At 58.3% G+C, this 19,013-nt stretch overlaps 1 protein-coding gene across 1 annotated transcript in view; it reads left to right on the top strand.

Moving 5' to 3' along the window:
* IL17RE (interleukin 17 receptor E) overlaps positions 1–19,013 on the top strand; it is a 31,592-nt gene that overhangs the window by 2,718 nt on the left and 9,861 nt on the right. Inside the window, exons 2-11 of the mRNA XM_032789879.1 lie at positions 4,388–4,403; positions 5,762–5,917; positions 6,186–6,292; positions 6,997–7,120; positions 8,190–8,329; positions 8,576–8,644; positions 9,076–9,142; positions 9,963–10,144; positions 17,600–17,647; positions 18,281–18,326. Coding sequence (XP_032645770.1) covers positions 4,388–4,403; positions 5,762–5,917; positions 6,186–6,292; positions 6,997–7,120; positions 8,190–8,329; positions 8,576–8,644; positions 9,076–9,142; positions 9,963–10,144; positions 17,600–17,647; positions 18,281–18,326 — 955 coding nt within the window. The remainder of the gene's footprint in view (positions 1–4,387; positions 4,404–5,761; positions 5,918–6,185; positions 6,293–6,996; positions 7,121–8,189; positions 8,330–8,575; positions 8,645–9,075; positions 9,143–9,962; positions 10,145–17,599; positions 17,648–18,280; positions 18,327–19,013) is intronic.

Here is a 19,013-nt window from a genome sequence, read left to right as displayed (position 1 = left end):
AGACAAAAATCCCAGTTCCCTCGCTCTCCTCATAAGTCATGTGCTCCAGCCCCCTAAGCATTTTTGTTGCCCTCGCTGGACTCTTCCAATTTTTCCACATCCTTCTTGTAGCATGGGACCCACAACTGGACACAGTATCCGATAGGCTTCACCAATGTTGAATAGAGGGAATGATCATGTCCCTCGATCTCTTGGCAATGCCCCTACTTATACAGCCCAAAAGCCATTAGCCTCTCTTGGCAACAAGGCACACTGCTGACTCATATCCGCTTCTCGTCCACTGTAACCCGTAGGTCCTTTTCTGCAGAACTGCTGTCTAGCCATTTGGTTCCTAGTCTGTAACAGTGAATGGGATTCTTTCCGTCCTAAATGGAGGACTCTGCACTTGTCCTTGTTGAACCTCAACAAATTTCTTTTGCCCAGTCCTCTAATTTGTCTAGGCCCCTCTGTATCCTATCTCTACCTCTCAGCGTATCTACCACTCCTCCCAGTTTAGTGTCATCTACAGCGTTTAGCACTATTCTCTGGGGGGGCTTCCAGGGGGCATGTGTCTGTTTCTGGCTCTGTGGCTGACTGTGCATAAGAACATAAGAGTGGCCATACTGGATCAGACTAAAGGTCATTCCAGCCCAGTATCCTGTTCTTCCAATTGTGACCCATGCCAGGTGCCTCAGAGGGAATGACAGAACAGGGAACATCAAGTGATCATCCCCTGTTGCCCATTCCCAGCTTCTGGCAAACCAAGGCTAGGGACACCCTCCAGCCCATCCTGGCTAATAGCCATTGATGGTCCTATCCTCCATGAACTTCTCTAGTTCATTTTTGAACCTGTTATAGTATTGGCCTCACAACATCCTCTGGCAAGAGATCACAGGTTATGTGCAGCCTGGCTCTGGGTTCCCGGCTGTCCTCTGCCTGCTCAGTTCTCAGCCTGCCCCTCACCCACAGCCAGCCTTTGCTGCAGTCCCTGGCCGTCTGCCCAGCAGCTGGGTGGCAGAAGGGCCATAGGTGCCTGCATGGACCCATGGACAGAGGGCAGTGATCCTGTCTGGGGTGCAGGCTGGAGTTAGAGGTGCGAAGGGCCCATTAGCTTGAGCATCAGTCCAGAAAGCAGCTGGGGTGGCCCGCCTGGGCACCGCAGGGTCCGCTGGGGGCTCCTCACTTGAATGACTGTGCGCAGGGTGTTGCGACGATGATCATTTAACTACAAGACTCTGATTCACTCTGAGGCTGAATGGTGTTTTAGTCGCTCGAAATACTATAACAGGACCGCTTGGAAATAGTGACCATAATACAATAGCATTCAACATCCCTGTGGTGGGAAGAAACACCTCAACAGCCCAACACTGTGGCATTATTCCAAAAGGGGGAACTATGCAAAAAAGGGGTTAGTTAAACAAAAGTTAAAAGGTACAGTGACTAAAGTGAAATCCCTGCAAGCTGCATGGACGCTTTTTAAAGATACATAATAGAGGCCCAACTTCAATGTATACCCCAAATTAAAAAACACAGTAAAAAGAACTAAAAGATCCACCGTGGCTTAACAACCATGTAAAAGAAGCAGTGAGAGAGAAAAGACTTCCTTTAAAAAGTGGAAGTCAAATCCTATGAGGCAAATAGAAAGGAGCATAAATGCTGCCAGCTTAAGTGCAAGAGTGTAATAAGAAAAGCCAAAGAGGAGTTTGAAGAACGGCTGCCAAAAACTCCAAAGGTAACAACAAATGTTTTTAAGTACATCAGAAGCAGGCAGCTGCTAAACAACCAGTGGGGCCTTGACGATTGAGATACAAAAGGAGCGCTTAAAGACGATAAATCATTGCGGAGAAACTAAATGGATTCTTTGCTTCAGTCTTCACAGCTGAGGATGTTAGGAGATTCCACACCTGAGCTGGCTTTCTAGGTGACAAATCTGAGGAACTGTCACAGATGAAGTGTCACTAGAGGTGGTTTTAGAATTAATTGATAAACTTAACATTAACAAGTCACCGGACCAGATGGCATTCACCCAAGAGTTCTGAAAGAACTCAAATGTGAAGTCGGAACATTAACTAAGGTTTGTAACCTTCCTTAAATCGGCTTTGGTACCCAATGACTAGAAGTTAGCTAATGTAACACAAATATTAAAAAGGGCTCTAGAGGTGATCCCGGCAATTACAGACCGGTAAGTCTAACATCGTACCGGGCAAATTAGTCGAAACAATAGTTAAGGATAAATTGTCAGACACATAGAAAACCATAACCTGTGAGCAATAGTCACATGTTTCTGTAAAGGGAAATCATGTCACTAATATATTAGAGTTCTTTGAAGGGTCACAAGCATGTGGACAAGGGGATCCAGTGGACATGGTGTACTTAGATTTCAGAAAGCCTTTGACAAGGTCCTCTCCAAAGGCTCTTACGTAAATTAAGCTGTCATGGGATAAAAGGGAAGGTCCTTTCATGGATTGAGAACTGGCTAAAAGACAGGGAACAAAGGGTAGGAATTAATGGTAAATTCTCAGAATGGAGAGGGAAACTAGTGGTGTTCCCAAGGGTCAGTCCTAGGACCAATCCTATTCAATTATTCATACATTCTGGAGAAAGGGGTAAACAGTGAGGTGGCAAAATTGCAGATGATACTAAACCACTCAAGATAGATAAGACCAAATCAGTTGTGAGACTTCAAAAAGATCTCACAAACTAAATGTTTGGGCAACAAAAGGCAAATGAAATTTAAATGTGAATAAATGTAAAGTACGCACATTAGAAAAATAACCCCAACTACACTACAATATGATGGGGCTAATTTGCTAAAATAGTCAGGAAGAAGTTTTGTAGTCATGGTAGATGGTTCTCTGAAGACGTCCACAACTGTGCAGAAGCAGTCAAAAAAGCAAACAGGATGTAAGCAAACAGGATTAAAAGGGATAGAGAATAAGACAGAGAATATCTTATTGCCCTTATATAAATCCATGATACACCACATCTCGAATACTGTGTGCAGATGTGGTCTCCTCACTTCAAAAAAGATACACTGGCACTAGAAGAGGTTCAGAGAAGGGCAACTAAAATGATTAGGGGTTTGGAGAGGGTCCCATATGAGGAGAGATTAAAGAGGCTAGGCCTCTTCAGCTTGGAAAAGAGGAGACTAAGGGGGGATATGATAGAGGTCTATACAGTCATGAGTGAAGTGGAGAAAGTGGATAAGGAAAAGTTATTTACTTATTCCCATAATATAAGAACTAGGGGCCACCAAATGAAATTAATGGATGGCAGGTTTAAAACAAATAAAAGGAAGTTCTTCTTCACGCAGCGCACAGTCAACCTATGGAACTCCTTGCCTGAGGAGGTTGTGAAGGCTGGGACTATAACAGGGTTTAAAAGAGAACTGGATAAATTCATGGAGGTTAAGTCCATTAATGGCTATTAGCCAGGATGGGTAAGGATTGGTGTCCTTAGCCTCTGTTTGTCAGAGGGTGGAGATGGATGGCAGGAGAGAGATCACTGGATCATTACCTGTTAGCTTCACTCCCTCTGGGGCACCCGACATTGGTCACTGTCGGTAGACAGGATACTAGGCTGGATGGGCCTTTAGTCTGACCTGGTACGGCCATTCTTATGTTCTTATGAAATGTGGCTCCGTAAAAGCAGTTCCCCACATCCAGGTGCTAACCCTGGGCTGCCTCGACCCATGACGGTCGCTCCGGTGTGGGCAGGCAGGTATTAGCACTGGATGCTGCACAAGTTCATATCTTACCCCCTTAGCAAACTGGGGGTGGCCCGGCCAAGGTCAGACCTTGGCTAAGGCCAGGAGAGCAGTCTCTTCCCTAGTCCGTTATTGGTTGCACCCTGCCTGATTCTGCTCACTTCCCCCCAACCCAAATATACGGTAACCTGGTACTTCCGCGAGTCACTGCTGGAGGGACCCCAGTGCCCGCTTCTCCTGAGCCCACGGTCCTGGGGCTTGTCACTCACGCTGACATCCCGCCTGCATGGAGAGCTGTCCTTCACCCAGGTCTGCTGCAGGCCTGTATTCCCACAGCCCAGTGTCTACCTGCGGGCCAGGCATGTGCTGCTGCTCTGGGTGAACCCCCAGCCCCAGTCTCAGCCCTGCACTGCATAGCCAGGGGAGTCTGCTGGGAGTGCAGATAAACCACTGCCGCTTCCCTGAACATAATAGTCATGGGGGCACTGTGGGGCAGTGGAGGGAGGGGGTGGCTCTGGGTGCCGGGGGCAGCCAGGATAGTGGGGGTGGCTCTGCCCCTCTGGGCTGCTGGGGTTGAGGTGGGGTGGGGTCGGGGGGCCATCAGGGAATGGGGTGCAGGGGACTGCTGGCGGGGGGGGGGGGGGCTGGACCTGTTGGCCAAGGCCTCCTGCACTAACATGGCTCCTTGTCCTTTGCTCACAGGCCTGCAAAGTCAGGGGTAAGTAAATCCGCGTTGTTAGTGGTGCTGGCTATGGGGCAGGCAGGGGGCAGCTGGGGCGCTAGGGGGCAGCACTGCTCAGTCCCTCCCTCCTTCCACCTGGGGCTGGGTCACAACTCTGCCGAGCTGGGGTGCGGTGGGATGGGGCCATACTGGGACTCCGCCAAGGAAAACCAGGGGCTGCATTCAGTGATGGTGCCAGCTCCCATGTAGTCAGTGCTGCACTAGGGGGTGCCGGGCTGTGGGGCAGGGGGGCTGCCAGGCTGCGGGGGGGGGACTCAGCGGGGGTGCTCTTGCCTCACTGTCAGTGCTGACCTCAGTGCAGCGCCAGGGTCCCTGTACTGTGGGGGTGGAGTGGTACCCCAGGGGAGGGCCCCAGCGGGGGACTTGCAAGGCTGGGTGTCATGGAGTCCCCAGGCGATGCTGGCTCTGCTCCCTATGAAGCCGGTGGGCGATGCTGGCTCTGCCCCAGGGGCCCCGGGCGATGCTGGCACTGCTCCCTATGAAGCCGGGCAGGACTCTGGGGGAGCCTCTGCGCTCTGAGCAGACTGTCCTCAGGGCAAGATGCTCCCACAGCTTCCACCTTCCTGGGTCTGAGCTCAGAGCATCCAGCATCCCCTGCCCCTCCGTGCGCTTCCCGCAGCGAGTCGCTGGGTGGGGTCCTGGGGCAGCCAGAGGGCCCTGCCCCGCCACTCCGCAGGCAGACGGGACTCTCAGCCAGGCGGGGAAACAGCAGGTTTATTAGACGACAGGAACATGGTCTAAAACAGAGCTTGTAGGTCCAGAGAACAGGACCCTTCAGTCAGGACCATTTTGTGGCCAGGGAGGCCAGAGCACGTCTGGGCCTCCCTCCATTTCCCCAGCCAGCCTCAAACTGAAACCCCCTCCAGCCCCTCCTCTGGCCTTTGTCTCTGTCCTGGGCCAGAAGGCACCCGGATCTCTTTGTTCTCCAACAACTTCAGTTGGCACCTTGCGGGGAGAGGCTCAGGCCACCAGTTGCCAGGAGACAGGGTGTCGGCCATTCTCTGTGCAGACACCATCACACTGGCCCTCTAGGGCTCTGCCACAATCACACACCCTGATCCCACCACCTAGATCCTTAAGAAAGGCATAGGGGAAACTGAGGCACCCACACAGTATTCAGAGAAAACATTAAGAACATTCCCACTTCGTCACACTGGAGTTGCCCCATGTGTCTGGAATGCAGAGCGCTGGGGAGTGTAAGTGACCAGGAGATCCCTGCTCGGCGGGCATGGTGATGGGCACATGCCACGGAGAGGGCTGGGAGGCAGCCCCGCAGTCCACTGGGAGGGCCCGGATGGGGCCTGGCTGCCTTTAACTCCTCTCCTCTCCTCCAGCGGACAGTGCCCTCCCCAGGCCCCGATGCCATCAGAAGGAGCAGGATGGAGCAGCCCTGTCCCCGCCAGCCCTAGCTCTGAGCACAGCCCGGCTATGCCAGGCCTCCCGCAACTGCCAGCCGTGCGTGCGCGTGCGCCTGGCCCTGCACACCGCAGGTAGGTGGGGCGGCCTCATCTGCACCCCGTTTTAGAGTGGGTTCCTGAGGCGCTGCTTGGCCCTGTAGCCATGGAGATTGGGCCTTTTCTGAGCCCCCCTTCAGGCTAGGGGCACCAACAGAATTCCTGGGAATGACCCCGGGGTGGGGGACTCATAGGGCTGGCTGCGGTGGGGGCTGGGCAGCTTCCCCAGGAGGTGGGGTGCTGCAGAGGGGCCCTTGGTAGGGCCTGCTGTGAATTTGGGGCTCACCCTTTCTCTCTCCCCCAGGGCTGGGGAGTGTCAGTGGGCTGCAGCTGGATTTCCTGGTGCTGGGCTCCAACAGGGCCAGCTGGCTGCAAGTCTGGAGGCAGCACCCAGAGGCTGCAGGCTCCCTGGTGAGTCAGTGCAGACCGCACCCAGGGCTCCTGGCTCCTGCTGCAGGGAGCTGGGCAGGCTTGGCTGGCACCATGCTGATCCCAGGGCCTTGTGTCCTAGGGGCCGTACCTGCTCATGGGGTCTGCACCAGGGGACAAGGAGGGGGCAGGGGATGGTGGGGGGGCTCCCATGGCAGTGTTGGGTGGGGGAAGAGGGGATCGTGGGGCAGAGGCAGGGGGACTCGCAGGGTGAGGAAAGGGGGAGGCTCTGGAAGTGGGGGACTCATGGGGCAGAGGCAGCGGGACTCACAGGGTGGGGGCAGGGGGAGGCTCTGGAGGCAGGGGGCTTGTGAGGCAGTGGAGCGGGGCTCAGGGTGGGGGGAGGGAGAGGATCTGGAGGCAGGAGGCTTGTGGGGCAGCAGCAGGGGGCTTGCAGGGCAGGGGAAGGGGGAGTTCTGGAGGCAGAGGGCTTGTGGGGCAGTGGCAGGGGGGCTCACAGGGTGAGGGAAGGAGGAGGCTGGAAGTGGGGAGCTTGTGGGGCAGCAGAAGGGGGCTTGCAAGGCAGGGGAAGGGGGAGTTCTGGAGGTGGGGGGCTTGTGGGGCAGCCGCAGGGGGTCGCAGGGCTGAAGAAGGGGGAGCTCTGGAGGTGGGGGGCTTGTGGGGCAGCGGCAGGGCGGGGGTTTTGGGTGGGTCTCGCGGGGGCTGACCCTGTGGTCTCCCCGCAGTGGCAGGTGCAGTTTGACTGTTTCCCGGTGGAGAGCGGGCGCCGTGTTCTGGTCTCGCTTGGCACTGTCCCTGACCGGGGGCTGAGTCTCAACCAGAGCCACCTGGTCCCTGCAGAGCCAGCAGGTGAGACAAGGTGGGGGAGGTGTCTCCCTCCTCGGGGGCTGGAAATCCCACCTCCCCGCAGAGACTTGGCGGAGAGGGGCTGTGAGGTCTGTCTCTAAGGGTTGCTGTGGAGGATCATGGGGTGGAGCTGTGGGGGGTTCATGGGGGACCCTGGGGGGTCTGTGAGATCTTTCTGGGGCTGCTGTGCTGTGCCTTGGGGCCCGAGGCAGCCCGGCTCTGGGGCTGGCCCGGCTCTGGGGCTGGCTCTGGCACCCAAGGCAGCCCGGCTCTGGGGCTGGCCCGGCTCTGAGGCTGGCTCTGGCACCCAAGGCAGCCCGGCTCTGGGGCTGGCCCGGCTCTGGGGCTGGCTCTGGCACCCAAGGCAGCCCGGCTCTGGGGCTGGCCCGGCTCTGGGGCTGGCTCTGGCACCCAAGGCAGCCCGGCTCTGGGGCTGGCCCGGCTCTGGGGCTGGCTCTGGCACCCAAGGCAGCCCGGCTCTGGGGCTGGCCCGGCTCTGGGGCTGGCTCTGGCACCCAAGGCAGCCCGGCTCTGGGGCTGGCCCGGCTCTGGGGCTGGCTCTGGCACCCAAGGCAGCCCGGCTCTGGGGCTGGCCCGGCTCTGGGGCTGGCTCTGGCACCCAAGGCAGCCCGGCTCTGGGGCTGGCCCGGCTCTGGGGCTGGCTCTGGCACCCAAGGCAGCCCGGCTCTGGGGCTGGCCCGGCTCTGGGGCTGGCTCTGGCACCCAAGGCAGCCCGGCTCTGGGGCTGGCCCGGCTCTGGGGCTGGCTCTGGCACCCAAGGCAGCCCGGCTCTGGGGCTGGCCCGGCTCTGGGGCTGGCTCTGGCACCCAAGGCAGCCCGGCTCTGGGGCTGGCCCGGCTCTGGGGCTGGCTCTGGCACCCAAGGCAGCCCGGCTCTGGGGCTGGCCCGGCTCTGGGGCTGGCTCTGGCACCCAAGGCAGCATGGGCCTGATGCTGAGCTGGGCTTGGCCCAGCCGCTGCTGCCCACTGGCTGTTGTGCTGCTGGTGTCAGTCAGGGCTCCCTGGGCATCTGGGTTCGGGATGCCCATCCCCTGCCTTTTCTGCCTCTGTAGGCCCCGAGTTCAGCTACGCTTGGCACCCGGAGGCCCGGGCCATTGAGGTGTCGGTGCCCAAGGGCCCTGCCCTGACCGTGCGGCTGTGCCACCAGCTGGCCCTGGAGTGCGAGGAGCTGCGCACCCCCTTCCCCCGACAGGTGAGGAGCTTGGCCCCAGGGGCTTCCCCCATGCCAGGCGGGGGTGGCTGGCCCCAGGGGCCAGGCCCCAGCAGCTGATGGTCATGGGACACCTCCAACACTGCCCTCCCAGCGGGGAGCCCGGCCGTACCTGGGGGTGCCAAGGGAGCACTCAGGGTCCCTGCCTGGACTGGGCCAGGCACAGCAGTGTCCCTTGGGGGCCTGGCCCAGCTCTGCCATCCTCACGCACCTCCTTCCCTGCTGCAGGCGCTGGTGTCTGGGGGTCACAGCATTGTGCTGCCCTACGAGTTCCTGCAGCCCTGTCTCTGCATTGAGGTACGTCTGCCGGCCACAAGCCCCGGCCCCTGTCCTGACAGCGACCCCCGTGGGGGGAAGAGAGGGTGTCTGGGTGCTGCGGGGGGGCCAGGGGGCTGAGGAGGGAGGGACCTTGGCACTGGGAATGGGGGAAGGGCAGGGGTCCGGGCAGGACGGGGCCTGGGCACTGGGTCGAGGGGGAGGTGCAGGGGGCCGGGGAGGATGGGGCCTGGGTGCTGGGTTGGGGGGGAAGGGTGGGGGTCTGGGCAGGACGGGGCCTGGGCACTGGGTCAAGGGGGAGGTGCAGGGGGCCGAGGAGGACGGGACCTGGGCGCTGGGTTGGGGGGAGGTGCAGGGGGCCGGGCAGGACGGGGCCTGGGTGCTGGGGCCGAGGGGGAGGGATGGGGTCCTGTTCGGCTGCTTACGCAAAATCTGATCCCTTGGTTCCTCAGGCCTCCTACCTGCACAGCGACAGCCTCCGCACCAAGCTATGCCCCTTCCAGCCCCTGCCGGCAGCTTGTGAGTGGCCTGGGCCAGGGCATGGCGGCCTTCGGGAGTTCCTGGGGCGGGGGCTGGAGTTCCGGGGGGTGGGTCTGCTGGGCCCCAGCTGCCCCTGCCCTGAGCCCTGCCTGCAGCCTGGTGGGCACTGTGCCCATAGTGAAGACACCCACCAAGCCCCCAGCATCTCCCTGGGGCCTGGGCTTCTGGGCACTGGCAGGATTCACAGCTCTGCTGGTCCCATGGGAGTGGTGCCCCGAGCGCCCACACGGCCTGTGGTCTGTCCCGGTGTCAGTGCCCACTGGTACCGTAGCAAAGCTGGGCTGTACAGCAGAGATGTGCCGTGCCAGAACCCTGCCTGGCTGGACTGGTTAGCGACCAGGCTGGGCTGGGGTCCATGCAGGAGGTGAACCGCGCTGCCCTCACATCCAGCCCACACCCCCTGGCTAGCATCAGCCTCCATCGATCAGTGCTGAGCTCCCACCGGGACTGGAGTTGTGTCGTGAGCTGTGCCAGGAGAGATGCCCCCAGCGACAGAGCCTTAGGGCATGGCGCTCAGTGTATACCCTAATCTCCCTCCATGTCATCTGCCCCGACACCTCACAGGGGCTGTGAGCACTAGGGGGATGCTGGCTTTGTTATAGACCTTGCATGGTGCCTGGGGGCAAACTAGTGTATGGCTCCAGACCCAGGGGGTGCCTGTAGCCCTGTCACAGCCCAGTACCCTCTGCCAGCTGGCTCGGGCCCCTGGCTGCTGGTGGGGCAGGGTGTAGGGCTGGCTAGGCAGGGGATCGGGGCTGAGCCAGCCGGTGCCTCTGGCTGATGCCTCTCTGCACCACAGACGGCTCCGAGCTGTGGGCATCCCTGCAGTTCCATGACTACAGCGCCAGCAGTGAGGCCAACATGGTCATGGTGCTGAGTGCCCGCTGCCCGCTCCACCCGACCGCCACCCTGTGCTGGAAGGAGAGTGACGCGGGGGCCTGCCACACTGTCCCCAACTCCACAGCCATGGAGTCCAACCAGGTAAGACAGCACAAGAGCCCGACGCAGCTCCAGCGGGGAGGGAATCAGCTGCCTGCTCCCGCAGGGATGCCTGTGCGGGGCTCACGCTGCCAGGACTGAGCCAGCCTGGGAGTTTGGTGAAAGCTTGGGTCCTGCGGTGCCAGTGCAGCCTCGAGCCCCTCCTGAGCGCCAAGCCCAGCGACACTCAAACTGTTGTGCCTCAGGCATTGCAGCGTGAAGGGAAGAGCCCCTGCGGGCTTGGAGAGGGGCTCAGCACCCCAAGAAGAGCAGGGTCCCCCAGCTCTCAGAACACAAGTGGAAAGGGGGAATTCAGGGCTGACAGGCCCACCCCACCCCCTCTGCTACTCCTCATATACTCCGACTCCTCCGGTCTTCTCCCCTGCCATTCCCCCAATCGCTCCCTCTTCCCCCTTGCCTGAGGCCCTAACCCCCATTCCGTTTATCCCATAATGCCTCCATCCATCCCTTGTTGCAGATCCAACCTCTCTTCCCCTGGTACCACCTGCCCGAGCACCCCCTCACCTCTCCATGCCCTGTGAGCATTCACCACTCAGAATCCATTTCAGGCGCTTCTGGAGAATCTGCCGTCCTCAGATTTCCACACAACAAAGTAGAATCGTAAAATGACTGAGGGAGGCAGATGTTCCCAGATGTTCATGGTTCATTCTTAGATTTCCCTCGGGGGTTCCCTGTCCCCCTCCCCAGTGTGTAAGAGTTTCTGGATGTGTCAAGGGTGCCTGTTCTCTGCTCTTCCCCCCCTCCCCCTCCAGCAGTGTGTTCTCAGCACGTGCACCGAGTGTACCTGATCTCTGCTCTCCCCCGCAAGATCAGGACAGCAGGTTTCCCAGATCCCAACTCACATGTGGGGTAGAGAGTGGGGCTCAGATCCCGACTGTGAGGCAAGGCCCTCCCCCCCAAGAACCTGGGTTTCACGAGGAGCACAGGAGGTGGGCGGGGGCAGACTCCCTTAGATGTGCAGAAGCCCTCCCAGTTCCTGGCGGGTGCACAGTGGGGGGCTGGGAGAGTGGCTCAGGGACCTCCCCTCTGATTCCATCTCACATGGGGGTAGAGAGAGGGGCTCAGCCCCTCCAAGGAAGGCAAGCCCCGAGACCCTAGCTGACACAAGGGCTTGTAAGAGGCCAGGTCAGCCCCCCATAGATTGGCAGGAACCCCCAGTGTCTGGGGCACACACAAGGGGGCAGGGAGCAAAGCTCAGATACACCTGGGGGGCAGGGGCCCTGTCACGGAGTTCCCGGGCGATGCTGGCTCTGCTCCCTACGAAGCCAGGCAGGACTCTGGGGGAGCCTCCTCTCTCGGAGCAGATGGTCCCCAGAGCAAGAAGCTCCCACAGCTTCCACCTTCCTGGGGCTGAGCTTGGAGCATCCAGCATCCCCTGCCCCTCCGTGTGCTTCCCACAGCGAGTCTTCCCGGGCCCCCAGATCCTGGAACCCACCCAGAAAGGGAGAATATGGGGCCCCCATCCCTCACCTCTATGTGTCCCTGACTCCCCAGCCCCTCTGACTTTCCCTACCACTCATCCTCACTTATTCCCCTCCCCTCAATACAGCCCCAAACCCCTCTGACCCCTATGCCCCCCACCCCTCCACCCCCTAAAATGCCCCTCCCCTACCAGCAAGCATTCACAGCTTTGATTACATTCCTCCCTCCCCCCGATAAATGAACAAACAGCCTGCTGGAGCTGGATTTCAGCAATATGCCAGCCCCCTGTTCCAAACCTGTCCTGACAGGGACTTGGCCTAACACCATGGCTAGTCAAAGGATGACTGCACATCTCTGGAGCTGTCAGGCTAGGGGGGTGCTTTGAAGACCAACAGCCCTGTTCACTCCTCCCCACATCTGCCCTCAGGGGTCGGCACAGGAGGCTTGCAATGTGATGACCACGACCAGCTTGATCTGTTTGAAACCACATTTTAATTTGATTTGCCCTGAAGGCTTGCGGGGGCCGTGACCTCTGTTGAGGTCATCCTCGAGCACTGGGCACCTTGGTGCAGTGATCTGAGCTCTGGCTGTGAGCCAAGAAAGGTTTTCAGAATCTCTCCACTTTAGAAAAGGCTGTGAGGTTTGGGGGTGTTGCTCAGGAATTCTGTAGTCAAATGGCTCTAACTGTGGACTGCTAACAGAACCCTGCACCTCTGTGAGGAACCCCACGGTTCATGGCAACGCAAGGGATCGTATTTTAGCACCCTTAGTAGCAGGGCAGGCACTAGCTTAGCAAGCAGCGGCTTGGGGTGGCCACTCCGGAGAGGGGCGGCACGTCCAACTATTCGGTGGCAATTTAGCGGACGGTCCCTCACTCCCGCTCAGAGTGAAGGACCCCCTGCTGAATTGCTGCAGATTGCTTAGAAGAGTCGAGCTTTAACCAGAAAAGCCTTGCATCCGACTGGGGGAGTTCTGTATTGTCACGGAGTCCCCAGGCGATGCTCTGGAACAGCTCCCCACAAAGCCAGTCAGGACTTTGGGGAGCCTTCTCTCCCTTGGAGCAGACTTGTTCAGGGCAAGAAGCTCACACGGCTTCACCTCCTGGGTCTCTCCTTGGAGCATTCAGCATCCTCTGCCCCTCCGTGCGCTTCCCACAGCGAGCCCACCCAGGCGGGGTCCTGGGGAAGCCAGAGGGTCCTGCACCCCCACTTTGCAGTCAAACGTGACTCTCAGCCAGCCAGTAAAACAGAGGTTTATTCGATGACAGGAACAGGGTCTAAAACAGAGCTTGTAGATACAGCGAACCGGACCCCTCGGCCGGGTCCATTCTGGGGGCAGCGAGCCAGACCCCCACGTCTGCCCTCAGCCAGCTCCAGCCTAACAACCCCCTCCAGCCCTTCCTCCTCTGCTCAGCCCCTTTCCCGGGTCAGGAGGTCACCTGATCTCTTTGTCTCCAACACCTTCAGTTGGCACCTTTGCAGAGGAGGAGCCCAGACCATCAGTTGCTAGAAGACAGTGTCAGGCATTTAGGTGTACTGGCCCTTTGCTCTGCAGCAATCATACACCCTTATCCCACCACCTAGATATTAAGACTAAATAGGGGACACTGAGGCACCAACTCAGTATTCAGAGCAAACATTAAGAACATTTCCAGTTCGTCACATGTATTCCACTTTGTCTTTGCAGATAGAGAGGAACTGATCACAGCACTAAACATTTATGGGTACAAGTGAGCATGAACTGATCACATTTATAATGTGCAAACAGAATAAAGTCCAGACCAGTGTGTTAGATACTTGGTACTTTAAAAGGGCCAATTTTGCAAAGCTGAAAATAATTATGAGCCAAATCAGCTGAGAGGAAGAATAATCAGAAAAATGTGAATGACAGCTGGGAATTCAAATCATAGATCATAGATTATTAGGGTTGGAAGGGACCTCAGGAGATCATCTAGTCCAACCCCCTGCTCAAAGCAGGACTAACCAATTGTTTAAGAACACTTTACTAGATCCCCCGAAAGGCCTTGTTGGTTAAAAAACTGACCTGATTTAGAAGGAAGATGATGGCAGCTACAAAAAATGAATGATATAGATACACATAACGAATGGAAGAAAGGAGAAGTTGACAGTAATGAATATAAATCAGAAGCTGGGAACTGTAGAAAATTGATAAGGGAAGCAAAGGGGGGACACAAGGAAAAATCTATGGCCAGCAGAGTTAAGGACAATAAGAGAGAGTTTTTTAAGATGATTAGGAGCAAAAAAATTTTAACAATGGTATTGGTCCACCACTAGATGGAAATGATAGAATTATTAATAATAATGGAGAAAAGGCAGAAGTGTTCAATAAATACTGTATTTTTGTTCTGTATTGGGGGGGAAAAGAAAACAGATGATGTAGTCATATCACATGATGAAGATAACTTTCCATTCTACTAGTATTTCAGGATGTTAAACAGCAGCTACTAAAGTTAGACATTTTTAAATCAGCAGTTTCAGGTAACTAATATCCAAGAGGTTTAAAACAGCATGCTAAGCAGCTCACTGTACCCTTAGCAACAGAGAGTCCTGTGGCACCTTATAGACTAACAGATGTATTGGAGCATGAGCTTTCGGGGGTGAGTACGTCATTTGTGGGTGAATTCGTCGTATTCACCCCCGAAAGCTCATGCTCCAATACGCCTGTTAGTCTATAAGGTGCCACAGGACTCTTTGTTGCTTTTTACAGATCCCGACTAACAGGGCTGCCCCTGATACTTGTACCTTTACTGTTGATTTTCAATAAGTCTTGGAACACTGGGCACATTCTAGATGACTGGAAGGCAGCTAATGTAAGAGACAGAGGCTTTGTCTGTATTTAACATGCTCCAGTGGCACAGCTGTCACTGCACGGCTGTAGTGCTTCTGTGCAGATGCTACCTATGCGACAGGTGGGGTAGGCGGCAGCGTAGGGAATCCACCTCCCCGAGAGGCAGCAGCTGGGTTGCCAGAATTCTTCCATCGACCCAGTGCTGTCTACACCAGGGGTTAGCGCTGCATGGCTATGTCTCTCGGGTGTGGCTTTTTCACACCCCTGGGAGACGCAGCTATGCCATGTAAGTTCCCTGTGTAGACCAGCCCTTAGACTTCTCTAGAGTGTCATCATTTTGATTAGAAAATGAGAATGATATAAAATGAATGTGGCACATGTTCCATTGATTGAAAACTGGCTAACTGATAGATCTCAATGTAACCAAACAGGCACTCAGCAATGAGCGGGTCTGTTTCTAACGGGCTCCTGCAAGGATCAGTTCTTGGCCCTAAACTAACATTTTCATCAGTGACCTGCAAGAAAACATGAAATCATCACTGATGAAACTTGGAGATGAGACAAACTGGGGGAGTGATAAATAACGCAGAGGCCAGGTCACTGATATAGCTCGGTCTGGGTCTGGATTGCGTGGGAAGGTGAGCTCAAGCAAACACTGTGGCTTGGTCTCCACTACCAGCTTCTGTTGGTATAATTCCCCTGTGGGCGTAGGCAGTGTTGCCGCTGTTGGTGTGGAGAAGGCCTGTGTGGTTTTAGTACGGCTAAACGTAAATATGTGCATCTAGGAACAAAGAACATCGGCCACAGCTGGGGGGCTGTGCTGCAGGCAGGGACTGAAAAAGATTTGGAGGTTGGGGGACGGGGGTTACCAGCTGAACACGAGCCCCCAGTGCGATGCTCTGGCCAGCCTGGGTGCACAACCAGGGCACTCTCAGGGAAGAGCAGAGGTGATTTTCCCTCTGTGTTTGGCACTGGTGCGACCGCTGCTGGGGCGTGGGGCCAGTTCCAGGCAGAGCTGACGAATGGGGAGGGCTCAGAGAGGAGCTGCGAGACACCTTACAGTGACGGCTCAAGAAGCTCCATCCAAACAAAGAGCAGGTTCAGGGCTGCCTTGACCCCAGGCCTTTGTTTTTGGAAATACAAATAACCCAAAATAAACCAAAACAACAGTTAGAAGGGAGACCTTCCTCCACACCCCTGCTCTGGGTGTTGTAACGGGGTGCATGGGGCCATAGAGCTGCCCTCTGAGCAGCCCTGCCATCCCCTGCACCTACCTGGTCGTGGTCCCAGGTGTGTGAAGCTGGGCCCAGCCCTACAGGATGGGGTCTGCTGCTGTAGGGTAGGTGTGGGTTTGTTCTGCAACACCCCTCTTCCACCCAAGGGCTTCCCACCACCCACCAGGTGGATAAAACCAAGTGACTCAGAATTCCCCAAAGACAAGATTTGTGGGGCTCTGTCCGCTAGTGCCTCTGTGAGGAACAGGTTTGCTAATGGGCTGCTCAGTCTAGCAGAGGGAGGTCGACTGCAACCCAAGGGCTGGGCGGTGAAGCCAGAGAAAGTCAGACGGGAAATGTGTTGGGTTTTAACCACTGGCCAGTTTCCCGGGGTGGCAGCGGATTCTCCATCCCTGGCCCTGGTTCAGTGGGGAGTGGACGATGCTAACAGCCATGCTTGAGGGGCTACAGGGGGGCAGGGTTCTGGCCTGTTACACAGGAGTGTCACGGAGTGTGAGGGAGTCAGGCCCTGCACCCCCACTTCCTGTCATTCACCGTGGCTCTCAGCCAGCCAGTAAAATGGAAGGTTTATTAGATGACAGGGACACAGTCCCAAGCAGGGCTTGTAGGTACAACCAGGACCCCTCAGCCAGGTCCCTCTGGGGGGCAAGGAGCTTAGACCCCAGCTTTTGGAGCTCCCTCCGTTTCCCCAGCCAGCTCCAAACTGACAAAACTCCTCCAACCATCTGCTTCAGCCACACCGCCCGGCTCCTCCTCCGGCCTTTGTCCAGTTTCTGGGCAGAAGGTGTCACCTGGCCCCAGCCCCCTCCTGGCTCAGGTTACATGCTCATGGTATCCCATCACCAATGCAGACTGTCTCAATACAACTCCCAGGGAACATCCTCAGGTCAATCCGCCCCACTCCCTGCTCCAAAAGTCACACCGGGTCACAGGAGGGGGTCACAATGAATCTCTCAGTCTCTGAGGTGTGGAGGCCTGGGAGGTGGAGGAGAACTTCTCCCCCAGCCTAGGCCCCCTGCCAGGGTGAGCAGGCTCCCCATGTCGCATGAAGGGCAGGGCTTGGCCTACGCTGACCCCCTCCCCGCAATGGAAGGGACTGAGGCAGGTGACAAGGGCCCCCCTAGCCCCCCTGCTGCAGCAACTGCCTCTCCCCTATCCAACTGCTTCTGCAGCGCTGCTCTGCAAGCTCTGCAACAGGACCTGCTCTCCCAGGGCTGGCCCAGGGGCAGATGGTTTGCCGGCCTCTGGGGGATGGGGACAGATGGAGTGGCAGAGGTGCACCCCGAGGGAGGTGGGGGAGCTGAGGTATTGGGGGTCCCCAGGAGGTGGGGGAGGTGGGCTGGCCCCCCAGGAGGAGGGGGAGCTGAGGTACGGTGGTTCCCCAGGGAGATGGGAGAGGTGGGCCGGCCCCCCAGGAGGTGGGGGAGCTGAGGTATGGAGGTTCCCCAGGGAGATAGGGGCGGTGGGTTGGCCCCTCAGGAGATGGGGGAGCTGAGGTATGGGGGTCCCCGGGAGGTGGGTTGGCCCCTCAGGAGGTGGGGGAGCTGAGGTATGGGGGTCCCCAGGAGGTGGGACTGGCCCCCCAGGAGGTGGGGGAGCTGAGGTATGGGGGTCCCCAGGAGATGGGAGAGGTGGGCTGGCCCCCCAGGAGGCGGAGGAGCTGAGGTATTGGGGGTTCCCAGGAGGTGGGAGAGGTGGGCTGGCCCCCCAGGAGGTGGAGGAGCTGAGGTGTGGGGGTCCCCAGGAGGTGGGGGAGCTGAGGTGCGGGGGTCCCCGGGAGGTGGAGGAGCTGAGGTATTGGGGGTTCCCAGGAGGTGGGAGAGCTGAGGTGCGGGGGTCCCCAGGAGGTGGGAGAGGTGGGCTGGCCCCCCAGGAGGAGGGGGAGCTGAGGTGTGGGGGTCCCCAGGAGGTAGGGGTGCCCTGGTAGTGTGGGTCAGCTGCAGTTTGTGACATGCTCTCTGCTCTGGGCTAGGCCTACACCGTGGAGAAGGTGGATGTGCACCCTCTTCTCTGCTTCAAGGTGAGCCCCCCGCATGCCCCCAGCCGAGCCCCCGCTGGCAGGAGTCCTGGTGCTTCCCTGGGATCTCTGGCTAGGTGGCTTCCCCGAGCCACATGCTGAACCCAGCCCCAGTGCAACCCACCCTGCCCTTCCTGGCACCCCTACCAGAGACCCTGGGGCCCCCTTCCAGGGGATCCTGCCAGGTAAGAGCTGGTCGCCAGCCGGGAAGAGGCAAGTGGGCGGGCAGGCACTGTCAGCCCAGAGCGGGCTGGGCCTGCCGAGCTGGGCCCTCGGCTCGCACAGGGCAGGCAGCCACTGGCCGATGCCCCCGGTGGTGCCACCTTGCAGAGGCAGGACTCTGGCCCTGCCCTAGAGCTGACCCAGAGGGGCTGATGGGTCCCCAAGCCCCATTCCCCTGCCCTGCCCTGCCCAGCGTCCGTCCATCGGAACAGGCTGGAGAGCTGGGGCCAGCAAAGGGCTGAAGTGCACAAGTGCTGGGCACCCTCCCCTGCTAGGCCCTCAGCGGCATGTGAGCAGCCTCTGCTCTCAGTGCCTGGCCAGAGGGGCCCGCTGGTGAGTGCTGACCCTGGCCTGGCCTCCCTCTACACCCCCTCCGGGCAGGGCCTTTTGGTGACTTTCCTTGTGTCTCTCCAGTTCTCCTACGGCAACAGCAGCCACGTGGAGTGCCCACACCGTCCAGGTGAGCCTGCCCTGCTTCTCTGCAGTGGGGACGGCTGGGTATTCGGGGGACTAGGGGGCTCTTGGGGGCCCCACACACCAGCGACAGGCTGGCAACAGGGCCTGGTGCCCCACAGTGGCTTTTCGGGCTGGTTCAGGGTAGGCTGGGCATGCGGACTGGGCGGGGGGACAGGGAGTGCTGTGCAGCAGCAGTTCAGCTGAGCCCTAGACTGATAACTTCCCTCTGTGCACCCTGGCAGTGCTGGGTCCCCCAGTGCCCTGCGCCACCCGCGCCTTGGAGCTCCCTGAGCGCAGCAATGGCTCCCCCAGCCCCAGGGTGCAGCCTGCTCTGGGGCGGGAGCTACCTCCTGGCAGCACCGCACAGAACAGCACCTATTGTGGGCAGGACGGGAACCAGGGCTCCCATCCCCACATGACACAAAGCACCAGGGCCTGAGCACAAGGGGTTGGGGCTGCTACCCATCATCATGGGGTCTGGCTATGGGGATAGGGGGGCTCTTCTCTCCTGAGAACAATGGCACCTGCAACACAGCACCCCCTTTCTCCATAGTGGGGCCAGCCCTGCCTGCCAGGGGAGAGCACCCCCTGTTGAACCCCACATCTCAGCGCCCGCTGGGGCCAGGCCTGCCTGCCAGTGGAGAGCACCTCCTGCTGAGCCCCACATCTCAGTGCCCCTTAGCGCCCCACT

The sequence above is a fragment of the Chelonoidis abingdonii genome, chromosome 17 (assembly GCF_003597395.2).
Source record: "Chelonoidis abingdonii isolate Lonesome George chromosome 17, CheloAbing_2.0, whole genome shotgun sequence".
Lineage (NCBI taxonomy): Eukaryota > Metazoa > Chordata > Testudines > Testudinidae > Chelonoidis > Chelonoidis abingdonii.
Note: the sequence above shows the minus strand (reverse complement) of the source record. Positions and strands in the feature narration are given on the sequence as shown.